Source organism: Lytechinus variegatus, chromosome 9, assembly GCF_018143015.1.
Source record: "Lytechinus variegatus isolate NC3 chromosome 9, Lvar_3.0, whole genome shotgun sequence".
In the NCBI taxonomy this organism is placed as follows: domain Eukaryota; kingdom Metazoa; phylum Echinodermata; class Echinoidea; order Temnopleuroida; family Toxopneustidae; genus Lytechinus; species Lytechinus variegatus.
The window spans coordinates 34,039,233-34,064,304 of NC_054748.1; the positions used below are offsets into that span (position 1 = coordinate 34,039,233).

At 36.3% G+C, this 25,072-nt stretch overlaps 1 protein-coding gene across 1 annotated transcript; it reads right to left on the reverse strand.

The window, feature by feature from the left end:
- Positions 1-10,967: 10,967 nt before the first annotated feature.
- On the reverse strand, positions 10,968-23,105 carry LOC121421988 (fibrinogen C domain-containing protein 1-like). Its single transcript, XM_041616791.1, has 4 exons — positions 23,009-23,105; positions 18,158-18,312; positions 16,372-16,633; positions 10,968-11,230 (listed from the first exon to the last, which is right to left on the reverse strand). Exons 1-4 carry the CDS (start codon positions 23,103-23,105, stop codon positions 10,968-10,970), a joined length of 777 nt encoding a protein of 258 aa, XP_041472725.1.
- Positions 23,106-25,072: the final 1,967 nt, after the last annotated feature.

Sequence of the window (25,072 nt, forward strand, 5' to 3'; positions counted from 1 at the left end):
AACACAGTTTGAAATTCATATGAATCTGAAATGAAATGCGATAAAAACGAAGATCATAATTAAAAATATAAATTTTAATCGATCCAGGATACCGTTTCAATCGATTAAAAATTTTTTATAAATCTATTTTGAGTTCACATTAATTTGAACTTGCAAATTACAAAATGAAATATTAACAAAATATATGACATAAGAGAGAAAAAAGATTTTAAAAAAATGTTGTTCCACCTCCCACCCCCCCCCTCCCTCCGTCCCCAGGTTAGGAGCATTCTCTCATTTATGCCTATACTCTACATGGAAGGGACTCCAATTCTCTGTATTTTTTTTCTGTGTTTTTATTTATTTTGTTTTGTGGCTTTGTCTCTCGTATGTATACCTTTGCCTCACTCACCCTATTTATTTTTTAATTAAGCTTTTCCCATTTCCTTAAATGAAGAGACATCTTGCCTCTACCTAGCGCCAGCCTTCTTTCTTCCCATTCTTCTTCTTTAAATTTATTTTTAATTTCTTCCATGGTTATAAGTGCACCCTTTTCCCTCCCTTTGAAGATTAAAAGATTCACAAAAAATATAAAGTGATTGATTAAGCGTTCTTTTCCTTCGTCCTTTAATTCTACCCCTACAAGAATTTCCTCCCATCTTAAATTACCCGTAGAAATAAAACCAAACATGTCCTTACAATTATCCCAAACCAGACAAGCATATTCACATTCCAAGAAAAGATGGCGATATGTTTCCTCCTCTTTTTTACAATAACAACAAAGGTTATTTTGTGAGATTTTAAAACGGAACAAGTGATGATTTGTATAAGCAATGCCGTGCAACATTTTAAACTGAAATTCTCTTAATCTACTATTCAGAGTACATTGTCTTGGTCTCATAAAAATGTGTTCGATCTTTTCATAAGAGAAACTATATTTGTTTTTTTAACCTTTCGAAAACATCAGGTATTGAGAAGTTGCATTTCATAAAATTTGCATAAACGTTTTTAGATACTAACTCCTCTATTGACAAAATTCTTTTTCCAGATATAAATGATATTTCTTCCCAAGAGAAGATCTATTTTCATATTTCGTTTCCAGCTGACTGGAAAAGTTTTATAAATTGACTATCAAATGAAAATCATTTATGTTTAAACCCTGTCTTTGGAAGTACGAAAATGGCCTTAAGTTTCCATCATAATCCATAATATGTTTCAATCTGTAAATATTTTTTTCATATATTTTTTGGTTAAATATGCATTTCCCTTCAATTCGTACAAATTTATTATATATTTAAAAATATAAATTTATTTATATTTAAAATATAAATTTTAATCGATCCAGGATACCGTTTGAATCGATTAAAAAATTAATTTATAAATCTGTTTTGAGTTCAAATTAATTTGAACTTGATAAAACGATAAAAGAATTTAGAATATATTTTGATTTAGATTAATTTTTAATTTTGAAATGAAATTAAGTAGAAAAAATAGGAATTGAAACACAATCTAAATATCGACAATGAAATGTATGTTTTAAACCAACATATTTTAATTATTCTTATTCCATATTATTTTTCTGCCTCCCATTTGTAGTCATAAATATTATATTTTACGTCAAAATATCTTTTTGACAGATTTACAAAGTAAGTTTTTGTAAATCTAATAAAGGGCGTCGAAGCGAAAGTCCATGTAAAGGCAGATAAATATTTTAATGTACAGGAGACCGGTTGAATGTACATGTGTTTAGGAAAAGAGCAATTAAGAGCCTGTCACGTGTTTTATGATTAAGTACTTGGTCCACAAATGGTGAATTATCGGATGGTCTAATACCACTTGGTCTACTTATTAGTTTGTCCAACTTCACATAGTCTAAACTCATTTCGTCTACAACCAGTTCGTCTATTATCCAATTCGTCTTATTCCCACTCGGTCTAATATCCAAATCGTCTAATTTCAATTTGGGCCCAGCTGGGCTAATTCTTACTTGTTCTAATATCCAATTCGTCTAATTCCCACTTTATAATCTAATATCCAATTCATCTAATGAGCAGTTGGGCTATTACCATTTAGTCTAATTTCCAGTTGTTCCAACACCACTTTGTCTAATTTCAACTTCGGCTAATTTCCACTCGGTCTAATTTTCATTTTGTCTAATTTGCACATGGTCTAAGGACCGTTTGGTCTAATTTCCACTCGGTCTAATTTTCATTTTGTCTAATTGACAGATAGTCTGATGACCGTTTGGTCTAATTTCCACTCGGTCTAATTTTCATGTTGTCTAATTGGCACATAGTCTAATGACCGTTTGGTCTAATTTCCACTCGGTCTAATTTTCATTTTGTCTAATTGGCACATAGTCTAATAACCGTTTGGTCTAATTTCCACTCGGTCTAATTTTCATTTTGTCTAATTGGCACATAGTCTAATGACTGTTTGGTCTAATTTCCACTTGGTCTAATCTCCACTTAGTCTAATTTCCACTTGGTCTAATATCCAATAGGTTTAATGACCACTTGGTCTAATAGCCAAATGGTCCTTTGCCTCAATGGTTACTCCAAAATGACCAATTTTATAATAATTAGACAAAATGGACAAACAGGATTGGGTGACTTAATATTCGGCAGCACCTGAAGAGGGTAGGCGTCGATATGCCACCACTTCTTTATTTAAAAAGGCTGTTCTTTCATTCCCAAGCCCAGGAGAGTTAAAATAATAAAGGTGGTTTTATTTCATAGCAGAAATACCTTTTTGCATCAATGGGGCTAAACACTGCGAATTTCCAATAAAGAGGGAAAATAGGCAAAAAGGTGGGGTGACTTCAGCAGCCCCTGAATTGAGAAGCTGCGATGCGCCAGCACGTTTTGTCCATGTAGCTGATAGAAGAAAGCCTATTCTTTCATCTATAAGTTGCTTAAAAATAAATTGGCTTCATTATATAGCAGGAATGCTATTTTGCCTGAACGAGGGGGTTAAAAACTGCGAATTATTCAAAGAAGTGGGAAAATAGGGTGGGGAGTGAAGGCCATGAGGCAAAGAGCAACTGTGTGTCTGTTATGTGTTTCATTGTAAATATTTGTCATACAATTGTACAACAAATTATATAATTATACATATTGACCATTGAGAATAAGAACCTGCAACTTGTTTCTAATACTCATTGAAATTTATAAGAATCTGAAATGATAAGCGAGAAAAACAAAGATGAAAATTAAAATATCCATTTTCGATCCAGCCTATGATTTCAATCGATTTAATAAAATTATTTTAAATATGTACAATAAAGGATCTATGATGATTAGCACTTGACAAAGACAATAGAGGGCTTATAATATTTTTACTTACCCTGATTATTGTAAACATTCGAAATGAAAAAGCAAATAGAGCCCAAGGAATGAAAATACTATACAAAGGCTATCTGAGAGTATACAAGTTCTTAAGCCCTGTTCAAAATGTTTTAAAATTATAATATATATCTTGCGTCTTAGTTTTTCGGAATAATGCAAATTTTTTAAAAAGTATGATGTTGATTTATTTAACTACTGCACGAGTAGTAAATCTATGGCTATTTGGCTAGTAGATAATTGCTAACTCGCCCATTCACTACATGGTCTACCTTCATATAGTCTAATGCCATTCCGACCAACAACCATATTGTCCAATCATCAGTCCGTCTAATCCCCATTTCGACTCATAAGTTGTCTAGATTCTAGACGTCGGTGTACTTGTCATTTCTCTCCATTTGCTTCATTTAAGTAGAACAGTCCTGGCAAAGGACAACTCATAAGTTGTTCTAATGTCCATTTCATTTGACACTTAGTCCAATTAGACAAAATGGAATATGGACTAAATGGATATTGGACCAGTTGGTTATTAGACAGAATGGCATTAGACTAAACGAAAGTAGACCATGTGGTGAGCGGACGAACTGATGGTAGACCAAATGATAGTGGACGAGTTTTCCATTGGACGAATCGGCATTAGACGAATTGTAAATATATGCACAGTGTTTTTCGTTTTTTATTTTTTTTTACTTCCTTTGAATGATTATGGAAATGGGTTTTACTTCTTAATTGGATGTTTACCATTATACTGAAATGTATCATCCATCTGAAAAACCATCATCGGAACAACAACTTGTTTTTCCACTTTCATAACTATAGATCGTGGTCAATACCATCCCTTCACCACAACGATATAATTTACAATAATATAAAAAATTTAAAAAAAATTAATAAAAAAAAAATAGAAACAGTGAGCAAAATATGTTTATCAAACTAAAGCTTGAAGAGTACTTTCAGTATGGGGGTAAGCTTACCCCAACCCACGTGAATGGCATTATTGCAACTAGATATTATTGCGAATGAGTTTCGACTTTTAACAACAGTTATGACGTGAATGATATGGAATATAAATGGATTTTTTATATTGTTTATTTACTTCATATTTTCTCAAAGTTAATTATTTTGTTGAAATTGGGTGCCCCGGACTGATACGGACGCGGGAAGGAATACAAATTCGAGCAATCTGTAAACGTGATATTGAAGACCGGGGCGTTGAGTAAGTAAACCTTCGCACATTGGCAAGCTGCTGCGTATAAAACATATGGGGAAAATGAGAGAGGGATTTTGGAGAGGGCACAAGGGCCCTTTTTTTATTACCAAAAAACCTCTAAATTCATTTCTAATTTTAGAAAAACATGAAGAAAAAAAATAATGTAAAAATCGTCTATTTCACCCTTCCACCATTTCCCTCATACTTATGTTTTGAACACAACCAAAATGGCGATAAGCAAAGGCTGTCAAAGATTTACTTTTTAATACCCAACGCTGGGGGGGGGCTCTCAAGCGTTTCATGACAATCTCTATTGACAGCAAGCGCGGATCCACGCAGGGGGCACATGTCCCCCTTTTGAGAAATACCCTTAATTTAGGGTTGAAAACCTTTTTTATGGCTTGTCATAATTTTTGCCTCCCCCTTCTTTTGGAAAATCCTAGATCCGTCCCTGATTGACTGTCTAGACTTCTCTATTTTTTAAGCAGGTTGTTTAACCCATCATTCTAACAATTATTGTTTAAAACAGTGACAGGCTTAAACAATGTGGGTTTTTTTACTGTGCAACAATCAGAAAATTATGATTTGAATGTCAGCGGTATGCATGCTATCACTCTTATATATCCTCCCCACTAATTTTGTAGATTTTTACTTAAACCAGGCGCGGATCTAGGGGGGAGGCACGTGCCCCTTCCCCTTTTGAGAAGCAAAATTAAACATTAGTAATGTAAAAATGCCATTAAAACAGACGTGTGCCCCCTTTTGGAAATTGAAGACCTTTTTTTTGCTTGTCAAGTTTTTTCGGGTACGAAAGACCCTTATTTTGTGAATGAAAACCTTTTTTTTTTCATTGCTTCTCAAATTTGTTCGGGTACGAAATATCCTTAATTTGTGGTCAAAGACTTTCTTTTTTTGGGGGGGGGGCTTGTCAAAGTTTTCCTCGGATAATTTGACCCCCCCCCCCCCCTTGGAAAATCCTGGATTCGTCCCTGACGTCCGTGACTTTAACTGTAACTTTTATCAAATCTTTCCTTAGATTGGGTGTTCTTTTCTTGGGAGAACAATAATCATTAAAGGACAAGTCCACCCCAACAAACAAATTATTAGAATAAAAAGAGAAAAATCCAACAAGCATGACACTGAAAATTTCATCAAAATCGGATGTAAAATAAGAAAGTTATGACATTTTAAAGTTTCGCTTAATTTCACAAAACAGTTATATGCACATCCTGGTCTGTATGCAAATGAGGAGACTGATGACGTCATCCACTCACTATTTCTTTTGTATTTTATTATATAATTTTCTTCTCATTGCCAAGTGAAACAGTGATTAATTCCTCCCTATACATGTGGAATAAGCACTGTTTAATACTTTATGGTTCAGTCAAGTCAGTCCCTATGGTCAAATTTGTAAAAAAATGAAATATTGTATAATTCAAACAATAAAAACCAAAAGAAATGGTAAGTGATGGACATCATCGACTGACTCATTTGCATGTCAGTGAGTTGTTCATATCACTGTTTTGTGAAAAATAAGCGAAACTTTAAAAAGCCATATCTTTCTTATTTTACATCCGATTTTGATGAAATTTTCGGTGTTATGATAGTTTGATTTTTCTCAATTTATTCAAATCAACATTTTGCTGGGGTGGACTTGACCTTTAATAAAGAGTTTTTTATTATATTAGAGCAAAATATGTATTTTGTGATATCTCTTCTATGCACAGAGAGATTCCGCATCCAATGCTCCCGTATTGACTTTCTTTGTCATTGTCCACAATTATGATATCATACCTCATCGATCCTTTTCTTCGATTATTCTGGTGTCCGTTGCTGAAAGTGTTGCGTTTAAACGTAAGTCACAAATATCAATCGAAAGTCCAAAATGCGCGCTGTTGATTGGTTGAAAATCAAGTTGCGCATGATTCTTAGAGTTGCGATTGATTGCATCTCTTTCTGCAATTGGCCCCTGATCACACAAGCTCATTTTTTTCATGCAATGGCTTTATTCTCATCCAAAAAAGATTTGTAAAATTTCAACAAAAATACTCATGTAACCAACAGATTTTGAGAATTGAACTTTGCTATTTATCAAAGAAGTAGGGAAGACCGGGGAAAATGGGTCATTTTCGCATAATCAGGAAAAACTCCTTGTAACTTTTTTTTATTTTTCAAGCTAGGCCATGATCATAATGTATATCCTATATTGCCACCCTCAATTATTCTATTTTATGTATGATTTTTGAATCCCTTTATCTGGGGATAACACGGGACACCCCGGCATGCGGTGGGACATCAAGAGGGGTGAAACTGGACACATGCATGGGGTGAAATGGGACGACCACAAAAGAGTCAGTATAAATCCTCACTTAGGAGACTGATGATAAAACAAACAATTTTTAATGAAGATAGAAGGCAACAGAGATGAATTTGTGAACAGAAGGCCCTTTACAAGATCTAATAATTGTCACATGGTTGAGGAAAAAAAAATTATTGCAGAACATTTTTAAGTTTTCCCTCTATACAAAAAGTGCATACACCATTCTCGCTTTTTTTCTTCCTGACTATTCCTTTTTACTCGTACCAGGTATGCCTACGTATAATTTTGGTCTTCAAATTAAAGATATCATCTGTTAGCTGATCTACATGTATTCTTAACGTTTTATTATAACAACTCAATCAATACTTCAACATAGTAAATTACTAATATGAAGAGACAACCAATTTGAAAAGATCATCGTATGAGCTGAATTATACATCATAATACATTCTATCGCACTGATTCATTTCCAAATAAAACCACCTTTCCTTTTCCCCTCTTTTTTTTTGAAATAACACTTCTACAATATTAATGAGCACATAATAGGTCATAACGTTGTGATTAAACACTGTCATTTGAAGAACACAAACAACGCTCAAACAACTGCTGTATGCAAGAACACTCAACAATTGGAACATGTCAAAATATGATAACAATTTAACTATATTACATACCGATTCTCTCATCAAATCAACGTTTTCCTTGAGTATTAAACCTTGAATGTAAATTGGTATTGGACGTGCCTGGATGGTATTAACATTCTTTAAACAATCCTTTAAGAGAATCAAACATCTGTTAGTCTAAAATTACAAAATGTTGTAAGTTTTTTAGTCGAATCGACACAAAGCTGCAAATCCTTGAAACACAAAACTATTTGTATATAAAACAATGAAAATTACACTTCTGACTTAAAATGTATCACACAGAATTGAACAAGTCACATTATGAAAACATTCAATATTTTTCCAACATCCAATCCTATCCCATGGGGTACGTGTAAATTTGAAAGTGGGGGGGGCACAGGGAAAAGGGCACTTCCTCTTATGAAAAGGGCACTTAAAGCCAAAAACAACCTAGGCCTATCATTTAGTGTGCAATAAAGGTGTTAATATAGGGATGTCTATTTCGCAGTATCGGAATTTGAATTGGAGAAGTAAAACTTACACGTGCTGGGGAGAACTAACGAGCGAGCGGGGCTATAATATTGAGAAAATAACCCAAAAAATCCCAAATCAATAACCGAGTCTGATTTACAATGAATTGATAGACAAATAAATAAATTATATTTATCAAAATTCTTCACATTGCAGTTAACAAACTTTAACATGCACGGTGAATTACAATGCTAAAAATACAAGTATGAATCATTTCACTGATGACATTTTACAAAACATTGTTCAAGTGTGCAAAGTAAATTATATACTGTACACCATTGATCTTATATGATACAATTAATATTTATAAAATTACATTCATGCTTAATTGTAAATTGTCAGGATCGAGAAAGATAGTAGGAAAGAGTTCAGAGTAAGAGAAGTTAGATAGGAAAATGAAAAACCGTTAGGGAGAGTAAGATTGATCCTGACAAGAACATGTGGCAAATACATACAAAATGAAGGGTAAGTTACGGGCAATGAACAAGACAAATAATCCTGACAGTGATATACAATACGAAAAGCATAATTATTCAAGGGGTTTAGTTGTACAAACAGATCAGATCTAGTCTGCAGGCACAGACCGCCATTGGAACTTTGATCAACAAGGTTAGTGTGCCTCCACGCAAAGACTAGCACATACGAAACTTGCTGTTCCAACACAGGAGAGGGCCTTCAGTACAGAATGCATGACTAGGCTGCAATTCAGACCCTTTACTCGAGTGAAGGGTTTGCCCAGCAGACTAGATCAGATCAGTGGCCCGTTGCAGAAAGAGTTGCAATCAAACGCAACTCTAAAAATCACGCGCAACTTGATTTTCAACCAGTCAACAGCGCGCATTTTTGACTTGCGATTGATTTTTTGACTTGCGTTTAAACGCAACTCTTTCTGCAACAGGCAGCAGATCAGGGATTGGGCTGTTCCTCAGGGATTGGGCTGTTCCACATAGGGGAAGGCGGGATAAGTTGAGCAAAGGGGCAAGTTGAGCCACCACCCCCAGGCTAATAATGAATGTGTCAGATATTGTGGTGGTGCTATGTATTGATGACCCATTGCATAACCCTTAACCCCACCACTTTGTTTTCAACTTTGAAACAAAAAGTACTTTTTAGAGGGAAAAAATAAAAATTTCAGCCAAAAAAGTATAAAAAAAAGGTGTGAAATAGATAAATGTTTTTTTACCCCTATATGTCTTTAAATATATGATAGAAATAAGAACAATATTGTTAGTCCAGGTATGGATTCTCATTCTTGCCATTGTCTTTTACATGATCATTGATGAATGCATAAGAAATGTGTGGATGTGAAAATATCGCAATAAGTTCAGATTGGAGTAATTTAAGCCAAATCAACATGGGGCAAGTTGAGCCATAGAATTCTTATGGTGATGTATATTTAAAAAAAAATAAAAAACGTAAAATGCCAATGATATCCAGGCAGAAAGGAGCAAATTCACATGACAGTTCTTTTACTTTTAGAAGATGTATTTATAGAGAATTAGGCAAGTGAAAAGACTAAAGATGAAAAATTGACATCCTGGTTCTTCCCGCATACATTTTGTACATAGTTTTTTGTGGCTCAACTTACCCCAGACGATGGCACAACTTACCCCACAGATGGGCAAGTTGAGCCATTTGACATCGTTTTTTTCAAAGGTCACGATGACTTTCAGTGTGGGGGTAGAAATTTTTATATATACGTGAAAAAATATTTCCCAAGAATCAAATTTAAATGCAAGGTAGCTGTTTCTACAATACTACTAGTCATATCAATTCTAACATGCAAAATGCAAAGAAAGTGTCGCAACTTACCCCCGCCTTCCCATACGCTTAGTTTTACACCTTGGTTCGTAGGCCTATATCTTTCTTGGCTCTGTAAATTTATTGTTTGCAATCGTTGAGGAATGAATTGTTCAAACTGAATTGTATAATGTCTTTTTGAAGAAGGCGACTGTCAAATCATTTCGACGTTTTTCTAATTGTTTGTAATTTTGACAAAGTAAGAGCAGTAGTGTAACAATTTTTAGGGGTTAATGTGAGACCTCTGCTCCATATTGGAGCTTTTTGTGTGATTGCAGGGGGTACTGCTTATATACCATTGGGGACTGACGTCAATGGTCATTGAAAATAAACTACTATAGTGGACAAGCAGGTCTTATGCGACATTGACTTAGGTAAAGTATAGAATTGCCTCTATAAAATTATATTCATAGAGAAATCTATAAAGTTGTCTACGTTCGTAGACTTTCGTTATCAACAAGGGCGTAGGCTGCAAAAGGGGTGTTCAATAAGTTTGTGGCAGATGTGTGCAGATCCTCTAATTCATTCAAAGTTAGTGCCATTTCTCGTTTTTTTTTTTAGGTACAGCTAATTTAAAAAAATATATAGTTAGTCATCGGTTTTTAATCTTTTATACCATGAAATTTGGAACAAAATTCCAAAAACTGTCACTGTGCGGTCATCCGTTGCCCCAGTCTTAATTAAGGGCTTAACACTAACAGAAATCATCAAGAACATGGAGACCACATTTGGAGATACTGCCCCTTCGTAAAGAATGGTTAAAAAGTGGCCTGGTGAATTCAAACATGGCAGGAAGAGCTCGGAATACGTTCCCCTTCCAGAAGGCCAGTCAGAGTCGCCGCACTGGGCACAATTTACAACGTTCTCTGAAAATGCTGAAACCGCTAACTGGCCATGGGGTGCACTACATGGCTGCACGAGCACCCTCCCACTGCATGAGGAAGGAGTTCTGACACTGGTAAGCTAAACGAAATTTGTACCCCTTCTTTTGCTTTCAACAGCTGATTTTCAAAACTTTAGTTCCATCTCCCCAAAATGTGCACTCCATACCTCTTTAGTTCCACCTCCCAAGGATGTGTGCACCTCCCCCCAGCTCAAACCAGCCTACGCCCTTGGAGAACTTTGAATGAAAAAACAAAGTGAGAGTTCATCGATGTGTTTTAGAGATCTTGCTCTTCAAATGTGGGTCGAATTTTCATTTCGCTCATCTTACAAGAGTCTTCAGTTTTCCAAGTTCCCCACGTGAATCCTGTACTAGTTTTTCGGCCCTGATAATGTCGATATTCCCCGTTGAGGTTACATCTGTAGCAGTACTTGAACCACCATCCTGAATTGAACATGCGTCCACAATTATAATGATACCCATTGTTCTTGTTATCTGCTGTGCTAAACATCTGCCCGCTGTGATAACCAAGACTATCGCCTGCAACAAAACAGAATGGATGAAATACAAGCCTTCATTTCCTGTATTGTATTATAAATTATTGTATTTATTTTCCGTCAATTAAAAATAATAACGATAAAGATATTTACAATTACAAAGAAATGATCATTAAAAAGACGGTAGGATTGCCCTACTCAGCGTTGAGAACATATCAACGAACGCTGTTTTACAGAGGGGACCCTTTCATAGATATACATGTAAATATTATACAGGAAAAGAAAAACTTAGTTGACTTACGATAAAGACGTTGACAAAATGTGAAAAAGTAAGAAAAAACGGATCTACAATATATATATACAAGGTAACAAAGTAAGAATGAGGGATCTGAACTAAAAATTACAAGAAGTCTGGGAGAATGTTTTTGAGGCCTTTTTTTTAATGCATCGATATTTTCCAATAATTTCATATGACGAGGGGGGAGGTCAGTTCAATTCAATTCCAAATCTACACACTGCGTACCAGTAAAAAATGAAACCGTTATTCACTGTAGATTTTTGCTATATCGTGATCATAAATTTGCTTCATGTCTTAATTTGATGTACATGAATGACAAGATATGCTTCACTTCGTTCATTTGAGGCCAATATCAACGTTCATAATGCACGCATGACTGGGTTAGAACAATGATAAGTGCTGTTACCAAATTGTTCATTAGCAAATAACAATTTTGAGTAAAATAGCCTTAAAGCTTGTGTATAGTTTTGGTAAATCCACCAAAATGCACCTATCACTATTCCAATTCATTGCTAGCTAATATGAATAGATATGCCCTATAACAGTTATGATGTGGAGGATATGAAATGAAAATGTGTTTTACAGGATAAATTTTGCGATTTTACATGGAAATTTAACTTCATCGGGTCACCCGATCAAATTAAAATATCTGTGTGTTTTTGTCTTTCAATTAAATCCTATTCCAAATCATGGAATGGGCTGAAACTTTCAAGATATGTTCTTTGTCTGTAACTTTTGGATATCTAATCACTAAATTTATAAGATAAGTGCTTGAATGCCCTTTTTTATTTAAAACAAGCATCGCCGAGAGAGGGCGCTATATATCCAAGATTTGAATTATTTGAAATTTTCTCAGAGAAGTGCAGTTGGAAAAATATCTAACGGTCTCTACGCTTCAGTAAGACTGTCATATTAGATGATATTCGATTATCAATCACATTATTGACCCTTTACCAAAGCTATACACAGGCTTTTTACTGAATCTTTTCGACATGCTCTCATCTGAGTAAAATCGCGTGAACGACTAAAACGCTAGAGTAAAAGAATATAATTATAATAGAATCGAATAGACAATGGACGCTAAATGGCAAGCCGTAATTGGATGTCAAGTGAACAAGCTGGCCTAGTACCAGCCATTATTTTTAAAGCCAATAATAAGGATTTTTTTATAGCTGTTTTAAAGAGGCAAGAGATTTTCAGGATTGACATAAAATGCTAAGTAAAAACATTATTTTTTTTGGTTTATTAATTTATGATAATGATAACTTTAGTCTATAGCGCTTTTCATGAAATCATATCCGAAAGCGCTTTACAATGTAGAAATATACAAAAAAAAGTGAAATTATAAATTCTATAACTAAAAATGAAAAAAATGTCAAGGACACTGTAAATGGGGCTGTGTTGAATATCCTTTCTTCATGAAATACGTCTTTAAATTGGATTGAAACGAAGTAATATTTGGGATGCAACCAAGGCAACGGAGAGAAGCTGGAAGAGTGCTCCAAAGACGTGGCGCAGAGATTGAAAAGGACATATCACCAAAAGTTTAGTTTTTGCTTTTTTTTTAATGTTAAGAAACTTTGATTAGCAGAACGAAGGGACCTACTGGGAGTATAATATGCCTGGATTAATTCGGAGAGATATTTTGGAGCATGTCCATGAAGAGATTTGAATTGAAAATTAGGAGTAAAATTTTGAATTGTATACGACATTTAATGGGGAACCAGTGCATTTGTTTAAGAGTAGGTGTTACATGGTCACGTTTTAGTGAGGGAAACTAGACGGGCTGCAGAGTTTTTAATTCTCTGCAGCTTGGAAATATTCTTTTCTGGAATTCCATGGAGCAGGCTATTGCAACCGTCAAGAAGTGAACTTATAAATGCATGAATGAGGACTTCAGTAGATGACTTTGAGAGATATTTACAAATTTTACCCATTTTTCTTAGGGCGAAGGATGCTTTACGACAGATGGTGTTGACATGGGGACGCATTGAAAAGTTTTTATCAAACAAAACACTTAAGTTAGTAACCGTTTTAGAGGGATGTATATGAATATTTTCAATTTGAATTGGAGGTAGCTCAGGGGTATGTCTACGATGGGAGGAGATATGCAGGACTTCCATCTTGTTATCGTTAAGATGGTTAAGGAGTAGATGGTTTACAGTCATCCAGGAACGAATGGCACCAAGATAATCTTCCAGTTTCTGCAACATTTGGAGAGCTTGTCCAGACTTGAATGAGATATATAATTGTATCATCAGCATTATCATAGACGAAAATCCATAGGAATGAATAAGATCTTCCAACGGTGTCGTGTAGAATGTAAAGAGTACAGGCCCGATTACCGAACCCTGCGGTACCCCCATTTAAGTAGAGTAGGAGTAGATCGTGAGCCATCAATTATCAGCTTTGTGGGGTAAATAATAAAAGTATATTGGATGACCAATTTTCATGGGATGCGTAGAAATATTGTTACTCGCTGAAGAACAATATTGGGTTCGTCTTCGACTCATCAAAATGTTCTTCAGCTCGTACAATATTTTTACGCATCCCACTCAAGGCTATCCAATATTCCCCCAAATATGCATTCAGAGTAGAAATGCAACAAATACCTTTGAGTGTTCATTTCTTCATAAAGAAATTGAATAGACTAGGTGACTAGAATAGCACACAAATGAACAGTCTATGAATGTATTTGTTGCTGTTCTACTCTGAATGCATATTTGGGGAATATCGGATAGCCTTAAAGGAAACTAAAACACAAGAAGAGAAGTAATCTTATTAGAAATAGTAAAATGAGAGGAACAATTGAAAAAAAAGTTTCATCAAAATTGGTAATGAAATAAGCAAGTTATGGGAGTTTGAAAACTCTTGTACTTTCTATGGGCATCTTCAAATTGGCAAACGTGCTTCAAAATGGCTGATTTTGTGGATAACTCTCCATTTGTTTTGTAAACAAATTTTCAGATTTTCCTCATTATCTTTCAAATTGCATCTTGCCTCCTTCTGAGCACAACATATGTCATCGAAAATATAATCCACACCATATATGTCAAGGTCAAGAGGAGATAATGTGAAATATGTAAAATAAAGGGGAAAATCTGAAAATATGTGTACAAAACAAATGGAGAGTTGTCCACAAAATCAGCCATTTTGAACAGTCAAGGAAACTCCCGCTTTTGCGAGAGCGACAGAATCTCGATTAACAGGGATTTGTGGTCGCATGACGCAATCTTTTCGGATCTCACCGAATAGCTTTCCTGTACAAAGTGAATGGGGTTTTTTGACATACCCTCACTAAAAAATTCATATAAAAAAAGCACCACGGTGGCGGATTTTTATTTTCAAATATGTTAAAGAAAACTAAATTTCTCATCTATATTCCAAAAAATAGAATTCGCCACCGTGGTGCTTAGACGCTATTGAAGAAAGAAGACACATTTATGCTGAAAAAATGCAAGCAAAAGTTCTCGTAAGAGGAGGTTAGTCTCTGCGTTCAGCCTTTGTGCCGCGATACTCCGTTGCATGTTGTAGCCGAACGCGTGGTGTGTGTGTGTGTACAAATTGTACAAAGTGTGCATAGAACTATGGTACTACCATGGACATTCATGATCATGCTGAAAGTTATTTTGGGTACGGCATTACGTAATATATGATAAGAAAGACTTGGAAAATATATTCGTTCCTATGGTAATAACCTCTAACCAGCTCTCCGGCGGTTTAGTGCTATGGAAAATGGATATGCAGTTCTCGATAATGTTCATAATCTAAACCATTGATCTCACACCTGTTCACTGCTAGCATGGATCATGTCGAATGGAGAATGGTCATGATTATAATGACATCATGATATTCTCATCTGGGCTGGACGTTTGAGGGAAGTTTGGACATGGATCGAGCTGACAGGCAGACTTTTATAATGCACTTGATTTGGTGACCGGTAGCCCCAATACTTTGCAGTATGTATGTTTTGAAGGTGAATACAGTATACTTTCTTCCAATTTGTTGGCTTCGTCAACCAGCCAATGATTGTTTTAGGACAGACCTGTATTCGGCATGTTTTGAAATAAGTATCGACGTAATAATTTCCATGATTTCCGCCGGCACTGGTAGTGGAAATAATATTATAATGAATTGATTATGGATTGTGCATCAGATCATAAGCTGAATGCTGAGGTGGAATCAACATGAAAGTTGGATATTACGGATATGACGGTGGATCCAAAAATATGGTCTTATTACGGTACATTTAACGTCAGGATTAAGGGTAAGTGATGAACGAAAATCAAATTGAATGCTTGACAATAAATAAGAGAAAGAGAGAGAGGGGGAGAGAGAGGCACATGTTCTAAAGATAACAATGTCCCGAAGAATGCACGGTTGTATCAGAGAGCTATTAACTGTTAGCTCCATGGTTGTATCATGGAGCTAACAGAGATAGCTCTATGGTTGTATACACGCGTACACATTTTCACCGCTCTTACCAAGTGTTCGCACACATACATAAGGGTCTGAAAACAGCCGAGAAAGACTACACAGGGCGAAGGTTTTCAGCGGTGATTCACGCTTCGGTGAACGCAACTATCTCGAAAAAGGGACGTTTCAAACGATCTCGGAAAAGCGGGAGTTTCCCTGACTGTTGAAGCACGTTTGCCAATTTGAGGATCTACATAGCAAGTACAAGAAGACTTTTTAATCGTCCATAACTTGCTTATTTCACAACTGATTTTGATGAAACTTTTTTTTTAAAATTGTTCCTCTCATTATACTCTTGCCAATAAGAATGCTTCTCTTCTTGGGTTTTGGTTTCCTTTAAGTTGGGTGCGAAGAACTATTGTACGAGCTGAAGAACAATATTGTTGAGTCGGAGACGTATATAAACGTACCTGCATTGCCCGAATAGCCGCTGACATTCAGTTTGTAGCCAAGCGTTTCATTATCAACTCGAAACAGGGCATAATTTGCATATCTAGTATTTCTGTCGTAGTCTTCCAGATCAACCCGCAGTTCGTAATTCCTCTGATTCGATAGTTGATGAATCATATCATTACCTAGCCAGTGCTCGGAAGAAATACTTCCAAAACCAGTCTTGTAGTCAGACCAGTTTCGACCGAAGTCTACAGAGCCATCACTTCTACGTTGGAAAACCTGTTGTGTTTCGGAATGAAAGTCAATAATCGAAATTTATCAGGGTATATTAAACTACAAATTTTGGCCCTACCAGGATAATTTGTTTATTTCACCATTTTTTTTATGTTTCATCTATCATCATTCGTTTTCTGTTTTCTGGTTGTTTCTGAGGAAAATTTACGGTATGACATACATTCGGGATTGGAGAGTGGATACAGTGTTATAAATACATAACTGACCTTGAAATTATGAATGATTTATGTAATATTTGACCAACGTGACAATGACATTGACATGACGCTGAAGCAACGTTATCATGATGCAGGCGCCAATTTGACGAGACTTTGAAGAAACGTTGTAGAATTGCTGCAGCTATCCTAGACAACGCTAAAAGATGTAAATAATCAGGATTTTTCGCGTTTACCACAGGGACACTCTCTACACTGCTGACAAGTTTAAAACTTTTATATCTCTGCTTAAAACACATTTATTTGCTCGTTGAATTTGTTTCTCCTTATATGATTTTTGGGTGTAACAATTGGTTTAAATATCAATTTTCAGCTCTCTTTCGGAAGTTTTTTTTAGCTTAGGCCTGGTGTTTTTAGAGCTTTGTGAGTTATGAACCTGCCGGATCGCCTTCTGGGCAAGTTCCTTAAACTGCAGCGGGTGAAACAGGGCATTAAGATCAGGCACCAGTCCCCGTAGATACATTTTCAAGTGCTGTTTAATGTAATTTCATTATTATATTATTATCATCATTATTATTATTATTGTTATTATTATTATTATTATTATTATTAGTTATTTATTGTAAAGCGCTATATAAGTACCTGTTATGTATTTATGTGTACACTGCATCTATTCCTTGGAAAATGCAAGTCAATTCACAAATGAGAGCTAAAAGTCCCGCTGAGAGTCTATTTTGTCGAAAGTTGGTGGACCGGGACAGCATCGGAATCTCGTGACTCTTGACAACGGCATATTTGTTCGCCCGGTGGAAATCTTCGGTGATCTGCTGTCCCTGTCCTCCAACATTCGACAAAAGCCTCTCAGGTCTCCATTGCATTTAATTCCATTTTCAATGCTAGGAATCGATGGGTTGTACTATGTAGAGAGTTTCCCCGGAGTAAAATCGAAAACTACCTACAGACCAGTTCGTAGTTATTTCATGGACAATTTTGCCAAATTACCTTTAATTTCTTTCATTATGATAGGCAGATTTCAAAGCAAGATATTACGTAAGCTTGCCTTACATAGCAGGATGAAGAAATCGAATAGACCAGGTGACTAGAATAGCACACCAATGAACACTTTATGAAATTCAAGGTATTTGTTGCATTCCTACTTTGAATGCATAGCATAACATGTTGCACAATGTATACTTGGCAGACTGTGAAATACCAGTCGTTCGTGGACGCATTGTTGTTTTTTGTGGATGTAAATGAAAACCAAAATTCAAAAGAATATATGAATAATCAAGAAATCAAAGTTGGTGCTTATCTCATTAGATTTTAAAGCATATTCTATATTCTATATACTTACGGTCCAACCACCCCCATCCGTCTCCATATCACAATAAACATTGGTATGCTTCCCAGGGTATATGGCATAGACACCACTGACGTTTGCCCCTAGGGTCTGGATGTCAGCACAGTCAGTTGGTTGGCCAGGAACCACGGATGGAAATATTTTCTCATCTTGAAAACAGGAAAGTTCAAAGATATCCACACAACTATACTCAAAATAATGCTTTTGACATCAGGGGTGTGAGTGGTTACAAATAAAAAGATCTGAAAAAAACTGAGGAGTGATGAAAAAGTCTGAAATCGAACGAGCTTCTATTCTTTTTGTACACAGGAAAGCCCCAAAAAGCTGAAATTAAGTTGAAAATCAGAACAAAAAAATATCTGAAACCAGATAAAAATCTGAACTCTCACACCCCTGATCGCAGTCCACACCTAGTTTCAAGAATGCATATAGCATTTTCCATTTATTTCAATACAGGATAAAAGAGCACTGTCGATTAATTGATTTGCTCACGGGCATAGGTGCCGTGGCTGAGGATCGAACCCCGGAGGATTTCAAATGTTTTAGTCGGCGCCTTAGACCACTCGACCACGGCGCCTCCCCTCCTCAGTGAGGATGGTAGAGGGCGCCCTCCCTTTTCACTTTTTAAAACAGATGCGGATTATCCACTCTTAATTTTGTGTAGTTGTCTCGATTTCATGAGAATTTGATTAATGATTGTTGACATCAGCTATCATGGACATGAAAGAATCAAGGCTTCTAAGTAGCAATATAATTTTGCGAAAACCATGAAACTTAATCCTAACCCAAGCGCCAGGGTTGCACCAAAACCGAATTCTCCCGAATAAATCCGGACCGATTCTAGCCAAAATCGGCCTAATTCGAACGATTTCCCTGGACTTGAATGTTCCCGAATCCACCCTGAATTTCCTTGCATTGGCGGAGGGAGAACAGGGGCCGATTGCACGAAAGGGTCTTTGCAAGGACCGTCTTTCGTGTCGCCCATCTTTTAGGATGCGCCATGTGAAACGCATTTTAAACCAATCATCTGCAAACATATTCTATTCGTCCGTTAAAATAAACAAAACATTTGTTAATAAAATGATGTGATATATCATGAAATTTTATAAAATTTTATTTAAAAGCAAGCCAACGAATCTTATTTTTTATCATAAATTTCAGAAACACCCCGTTTATACCGTATCATGGCGACACTTAAGACGGTCCTTGGAAAGACCCTTTCATGCAATAGGCCCCAAAACACTCCCGATACCACCCGAATACGTGTATTCGGATGAATTCGCCAATCGCAGCTGATTCGATTCCGGTGTAACCTTAGCTTTATCATGGCTATTGTATCGATCTTCAGCCGCGGAAAGCGATATTGGGATTATTTAATATGCTAATTTATTCATGAAGTCATACTTTTCATATATATATATATATATATATATATATATATATATATATATAACAAAATACAATGTGAATAAAAACAACCGTAGATAGAAAAGTTGATCAAATTTTCGCCCATAGGGCTTCATCAGGAAATGATGAATTTATTAGTCAACAACACCAAGAAACGCAGTGCGCAAAACGCAAAGCGTAAAAAACAACGCGCTAAGAGGTAAGACGCGAAGCGCAACAGTACAAAAGAAAAGAGAGAAAGAGAGAAAACAAAGAAAAAAGAAAGAAAGGGGAAGGGAAGAAAAAGAAGAAAGCCGGGGAGACAAAAGGAAGAGAGAAAACTGAAAAAGAAAAAGAAAACCGACTAGAAGAAAAAAGAGAGAGAGGGAGAGAAGGGGCAGAAATAGAGGACAGCTGGGGAGAAAGAAAGAGAAGAAAAAGAAAGGGAAGGACAACAGAAAGAAAGGAAGAAAACAAGAAAGGGAAGCAAGAGAGGGAGAGAGAAAGGGAGGAAAGAATATCACATCACGGGAAAAGAATGGAAAGACGCATTCATTCCATCAGGTTGGAGAGAGCTGAGTGAGTGGATGAGGCGTTCCTCCTTCTCTTTCCTTATCCCATCTGAACGAAAACCAGCCAGAAGAACGCACACCTTGAAGTACCCGATGTTATGGTCTGGTTGGTTGAAATGATGGGCTACCGGCAACCCTGCTGACTTGATCAACTTTTCTATCTACGGTTGTTTTTATTCACATTGTATTTTGTTTTATACTACCACAACCGACGCAGGACCTTCTTTTTTATTCTTTTATATATATATATATATATATATATATATATAATATATATATATATATATATATATATATATATATATATATATATATATATATATGTATATATATATATATTCATATTTAGAGGAATGAATGTTTGCTTTCCTACTTCATGTACTTGGTAACAAATTAATGTGATATTACATGTATTAATTGAGTGGTGAATTAGTTCAAAGGGGCATGGGCGGAAATCTCTCCCAAAAGGTAGGTGGACCAGGTGCGGATCAAGGACTTTCCCCCGGAAAAATTGACGCAAAAAAAAAATTAAAAAAAAGTTTATCACCCAAAATGTAAGACCATTTCGTCCAAAGTAAATTTGACAAGCACCAAAAAAAAGAAAAAAGTTATCACTCAGAATGTAAGGTCAGTTTGAATGATGTTTATTTTTCAATCATATAGGGGAAAATTGTATACTGTGTCCCTCCCCCCACTTCAAATGGTAGGGGACCTGTCCCCCTTGGATTTCCGCCCATGCAAAGGGGCATATACTACAAGACTGTAAAGCTCAGAATGCTGCATTATGCTGCTCAGGTGTGAGTAGTTAAAAACACCCCCTCACTTAAACACCCCCTCCCCCCCTCCCCAGGTGGGTGTTTCAGAAAGCTGTACGTAAAGTTACGCACGACAGAAACATGATGATCTTACACTCTTTGGTGTAGCCGGATAAATCTACCACAGGGGGCGCGGAATTTTCAAAAAAAAATTCCAAAAGCGTGTACCAAAAACGTAAAAATGGCCATATGATTGTGACTAATTTGCATGGTCAGCCCCCCCCCCCCCTTTAAAACCGTTCCGCGGTCCCTGTACCAGACTGGTGTTAAATCAACACCGGTGTTTTTGCAGTGTTAGGTTGAAAGTTTAGCTCATATACTACTTTAAAAGTACGCACCTCCTTTATGGCTTCACACGACCACGGGTATATCACCAGGAACCATGGGCGGAAATCCCAGGGGGGGGCAGGAGGGACGTGTCCCCCCTACTCAAAATAGTAGTGGGGACACAAATGTCCCCCCTACTTTTTGGGGGCTTTGGTGATGCTAAGAAATATATAACTCAAAATGGGAATCAAACGTGCGTTTTCGGACGAGATGACCTTTCTTTTTTTTTTTTTTTTTGCTTGTCAAATATATTTTCGTCGAAATAACCTTAAATTTTAGGTAATAGCCTTTTTTTTTTGCTTGTCAAATTTTCCAAGCCCTTGTCCCCCCTACCTTTTGGGAGAGATTTCCTCCCCTGCCAGGAACATGCATGAAACCTTTGCCATTAAACAAAAACTGTGGCAAATAAACTCTGGCAAAAAAATAATGCCGGCAAAAAAAAGACCAGAGATTTTCTTTTATGCAACAGGCCCAAGGGTTGAGTGGTATCCTAGAAAGAAAGCGTGTATAGGTAGTTCCTTTTCTCTCTCTCTCTCTCTCTCTCTCTTCTTGAAGACGCTATTACAAGAATTATTGCCACTTAAGTTGGGTGACTTGGGTCGTGTTCGTGACTTTCTTGGCCATTGTGCGGGTAAAAGGGGCAAATAAAATAGTCCTTTCCGGAATTTAATATTCCCTTGATTGAACCTGCTCGTGATAAAAATACAAATGACCCCCCGCCCTCTTACCCAGGTTGGTGTTTCAGAAAGCTGTTCGTAAAGTTACGCACGACTTTATGCGCACGACTGGAACATGATGTTCTTAAGCCATAAATCAATTACATCTAGTGATATCACATCAACACAAGAAATGATCACCAGTCGTGCGTAAAGTCATCGTATCTTGCAAACGGCTTTATCATGTTTATGGAACACCCACCTGGAATGTTTTGACATCATTAGATTGGTTACTAGGCACTCAAATTTTCCATTATCCAACCGTTCGTAATCGCAGATATTACATTAGCCAAGCTTATTTTCCATTACTTGTAGTGTTTTTATCACTCTCTATATGCATGTACAGCTAGTCCAGGTACTTCAAATCTCAGACAGAAGGTTAATGAAATAAAATGAGAATATTTACACAATCCAAAGATATGCCTCGAAACTTTGGGTGAAAATACAACGATATTACCTTTAAAAAAGACCGTGAAATACCCCAGCAAAAACGTAGGCCCTAATGCGAAACATCCCATGGGCCCAGTCTTACAAAGAGTTCCGATTGATTCGATCAGCCACAACTTTGGACGGCTAGCGATGTCAACATCTGAAATGCACGTTTGTTCAAATATATTTTCTAGATGTGATGTATAATCATGCATTCATCGTTTTCTTAAAAATTCAGTGACCGTGCTTCTCTTCGTTCACAAAGGACATTGTGCAAATTTCCTGGCGAAAAAATATGGCATTCTTGGATTTCCATAAAGTTTAAGATGATCGAATCAATCGTAACTCTTACACTCTTAAAAAGGATTGGTCAAAATGCCCAATCTGTTGGTTAATATGTGTCCGACCGATAAACTTGATCAATATCAACCAAAATTTTGGTCCATTTGAACCAATAATTCGGTTGCTTTTGACCAATTCTTTCGGTCGGACACATATTAACCAACAGAATCCTTTTTAGAGTGTAGTGTAAGACGGGGCCAAGAAGTCTCACCTGCAATGTAACGCGTGTAATAATAATAACAACATGAAACATCCTACCGGTTTCACATTGTTTTCGTTTTACAGGGATAGACTTCTTTCCAGGCTTTCCATAAGACCGTTTGTCATCGACATGGTATTTGACCGTCCGAGGCATTCCCTTCCCGTCCTGAACAACTGGTTGACAACTATCTTGACTTCTCTGTCCAGCCGCTGTCCAACCTACAGAGAATCCAATTGTAATAGTAGTGAAAAGGGGTGGGGAAAAAATGCAATCAGTTATTAGCCATAAGTTGGTCAAAATTTGCCCATAAATTCATAACGATATAGCGATGAACACCTCTTCATTAGAAGCCAGGGTTCTCAAACTACTGCACGCGGGCCATATCTGGCCAGATGAGCTTCCCAATCCGACCCACGAGACTCTGATGGGTATACACTCTTTTTGTAATCACTATAAAAAAAATTGGGTTAAATTAACACCACCACGAGCGTTTTTATGATTGTGTCCAACCAATTCGGGGCAGGATTTTACCCAATGTGGGAAGCATATTGTCCAGTAAGGTAAAAAGTGAATAATAAAGAACAAATAATTTCAATTGGAATTTTCATCACATGGATAAATAAAAAGGCCCAAGCGAAATGCCCAGTGTTGTTTGGACGCATAATTAACCCCATGGTGCACTTTCACAAAATATTTTTAGAGTGTATATGTTCCAATAAATATCCCTCTATAAATAAAATGTGTGCCCATGCAACCATGATAGAAACAATCAAAGTCTAATTAAATTAAAATTTTATACAAACTTTAACACGATTGATTAGCAACTATAGTTGCTAATTAATTTTTAACAATTCTTTTAATAATATTTGCTTGAGTGACGGGCTTGAAAAACGTTCTCAAATTTTATAATAGCGTTTTTCCAGTGTAGGATAGAGTTATGTATTCGAAATAGATATCATAATTGTTTTTTGGTCCAAATAACTACACAGCATCGTTTCTTTATTCCAATAAAACCAAAACACAACATTATTAAAGTGAACACAATTCTACAATACGTGTAACCTGTCCGACGATTCCAAGCAATCTTTTCACGTTGTAGTTTTGATTAAAACGAAATGCACAATATTCTCAAATTTTCTTCCACAGAATGATCATTTTGTTCATTGAATTATTTTGAATTTTACCAGATCTTAATCAATATAAGGTATAGATGCCTGTACTGAGAGCAAAGAGTTGTTGTGTTCACTGCATATGTTCAAAAGTAGGCGCGATAACAGTCGGTACACTGCAAAAACTCCGGTGTGATTTAACACCAGCCCGGAATCTATTTGCCCACACCAGGATGACCAGAGAAGTATTGAAATAACACCAGTTTTTTATCGAACCGATGTCGTTTTAATACCAATTGGTGTTGTTTAAACACATATCTGGTGTATGACCAAAACCAAACTGGTGTTGTTTAACACTTATCTGGTGTGGACAGATATAGATTCCGGGCTGGTGTTAAATCAAGACCGAATTTTTGCGGGGTAAAACGGGGTTTTCGGATTCCGGTGACCCTGGTTTGGCGGGGGTTATCTGAATTTCAAAAATAAAATCATATGTCCAAAAATTCAATATCTGCTCTTTTCTTTGATACCTTAATCACAGAAAATGGTCAAGAAGTAAAAAAAAATATGATCCCTCGAAACAATGCTTGTATTTCCATAATTTCATTGAAAATAAACGCGTTTTTACCGGTTTCCTTCAGAAGCTAGCACGGTAACAAAAGACTAAATGCATGGCTGATCGTCAACAAAATGGAACGCTAGCCTGTAAAACCTCTTCAGTTTATGAAATTATTGAAATTCAAGCCTTATTTCAAATAACCAGAACTTTGCTATTTCTTGACTATTTTCTGTAATTGGGGTATCAAATTAAAGAGCAGATATTGAATTTCTTACAAATGTGGTTTTCTTTTTAAAACCCAGATACGGCCCGCCAAGTGACCTTTGGTATCCCCTTTTCAAATTGTTTTTTCTCACTCATGCATGAATGGGAAATAATCTAAGTAATTCAGATGCAAGAGGAGATTCTAAGCTTTAAAATGGTAAGTCATTTGTCTATTGTATTTGTGATTA

Bases quoted from the DNA above. Each gene is read 5' to 3' on its own strand.
- LOC121421988 (XM_041616791.1), bottom strand. From the start codon at position 23,105: ATGCCTCGGACGGTCAAATACCATGTCGATGACAAACGGTCTTATGGA. The intron at 18,313-23,008 runs GTAGGATGTTTC...CCTGTTTTCAAG, and splicing joins ACGAAAACAATGTGAAACCG to ATGAGAAAATATTTCCATCC. The intron at 11,231-16,371 runs GTACGTTTATAT...GTTTTGTTGCAG, and splicing joins CGGCTATTCGGGCAATGCAG to GCGATAGTCTTGGTTATCAC.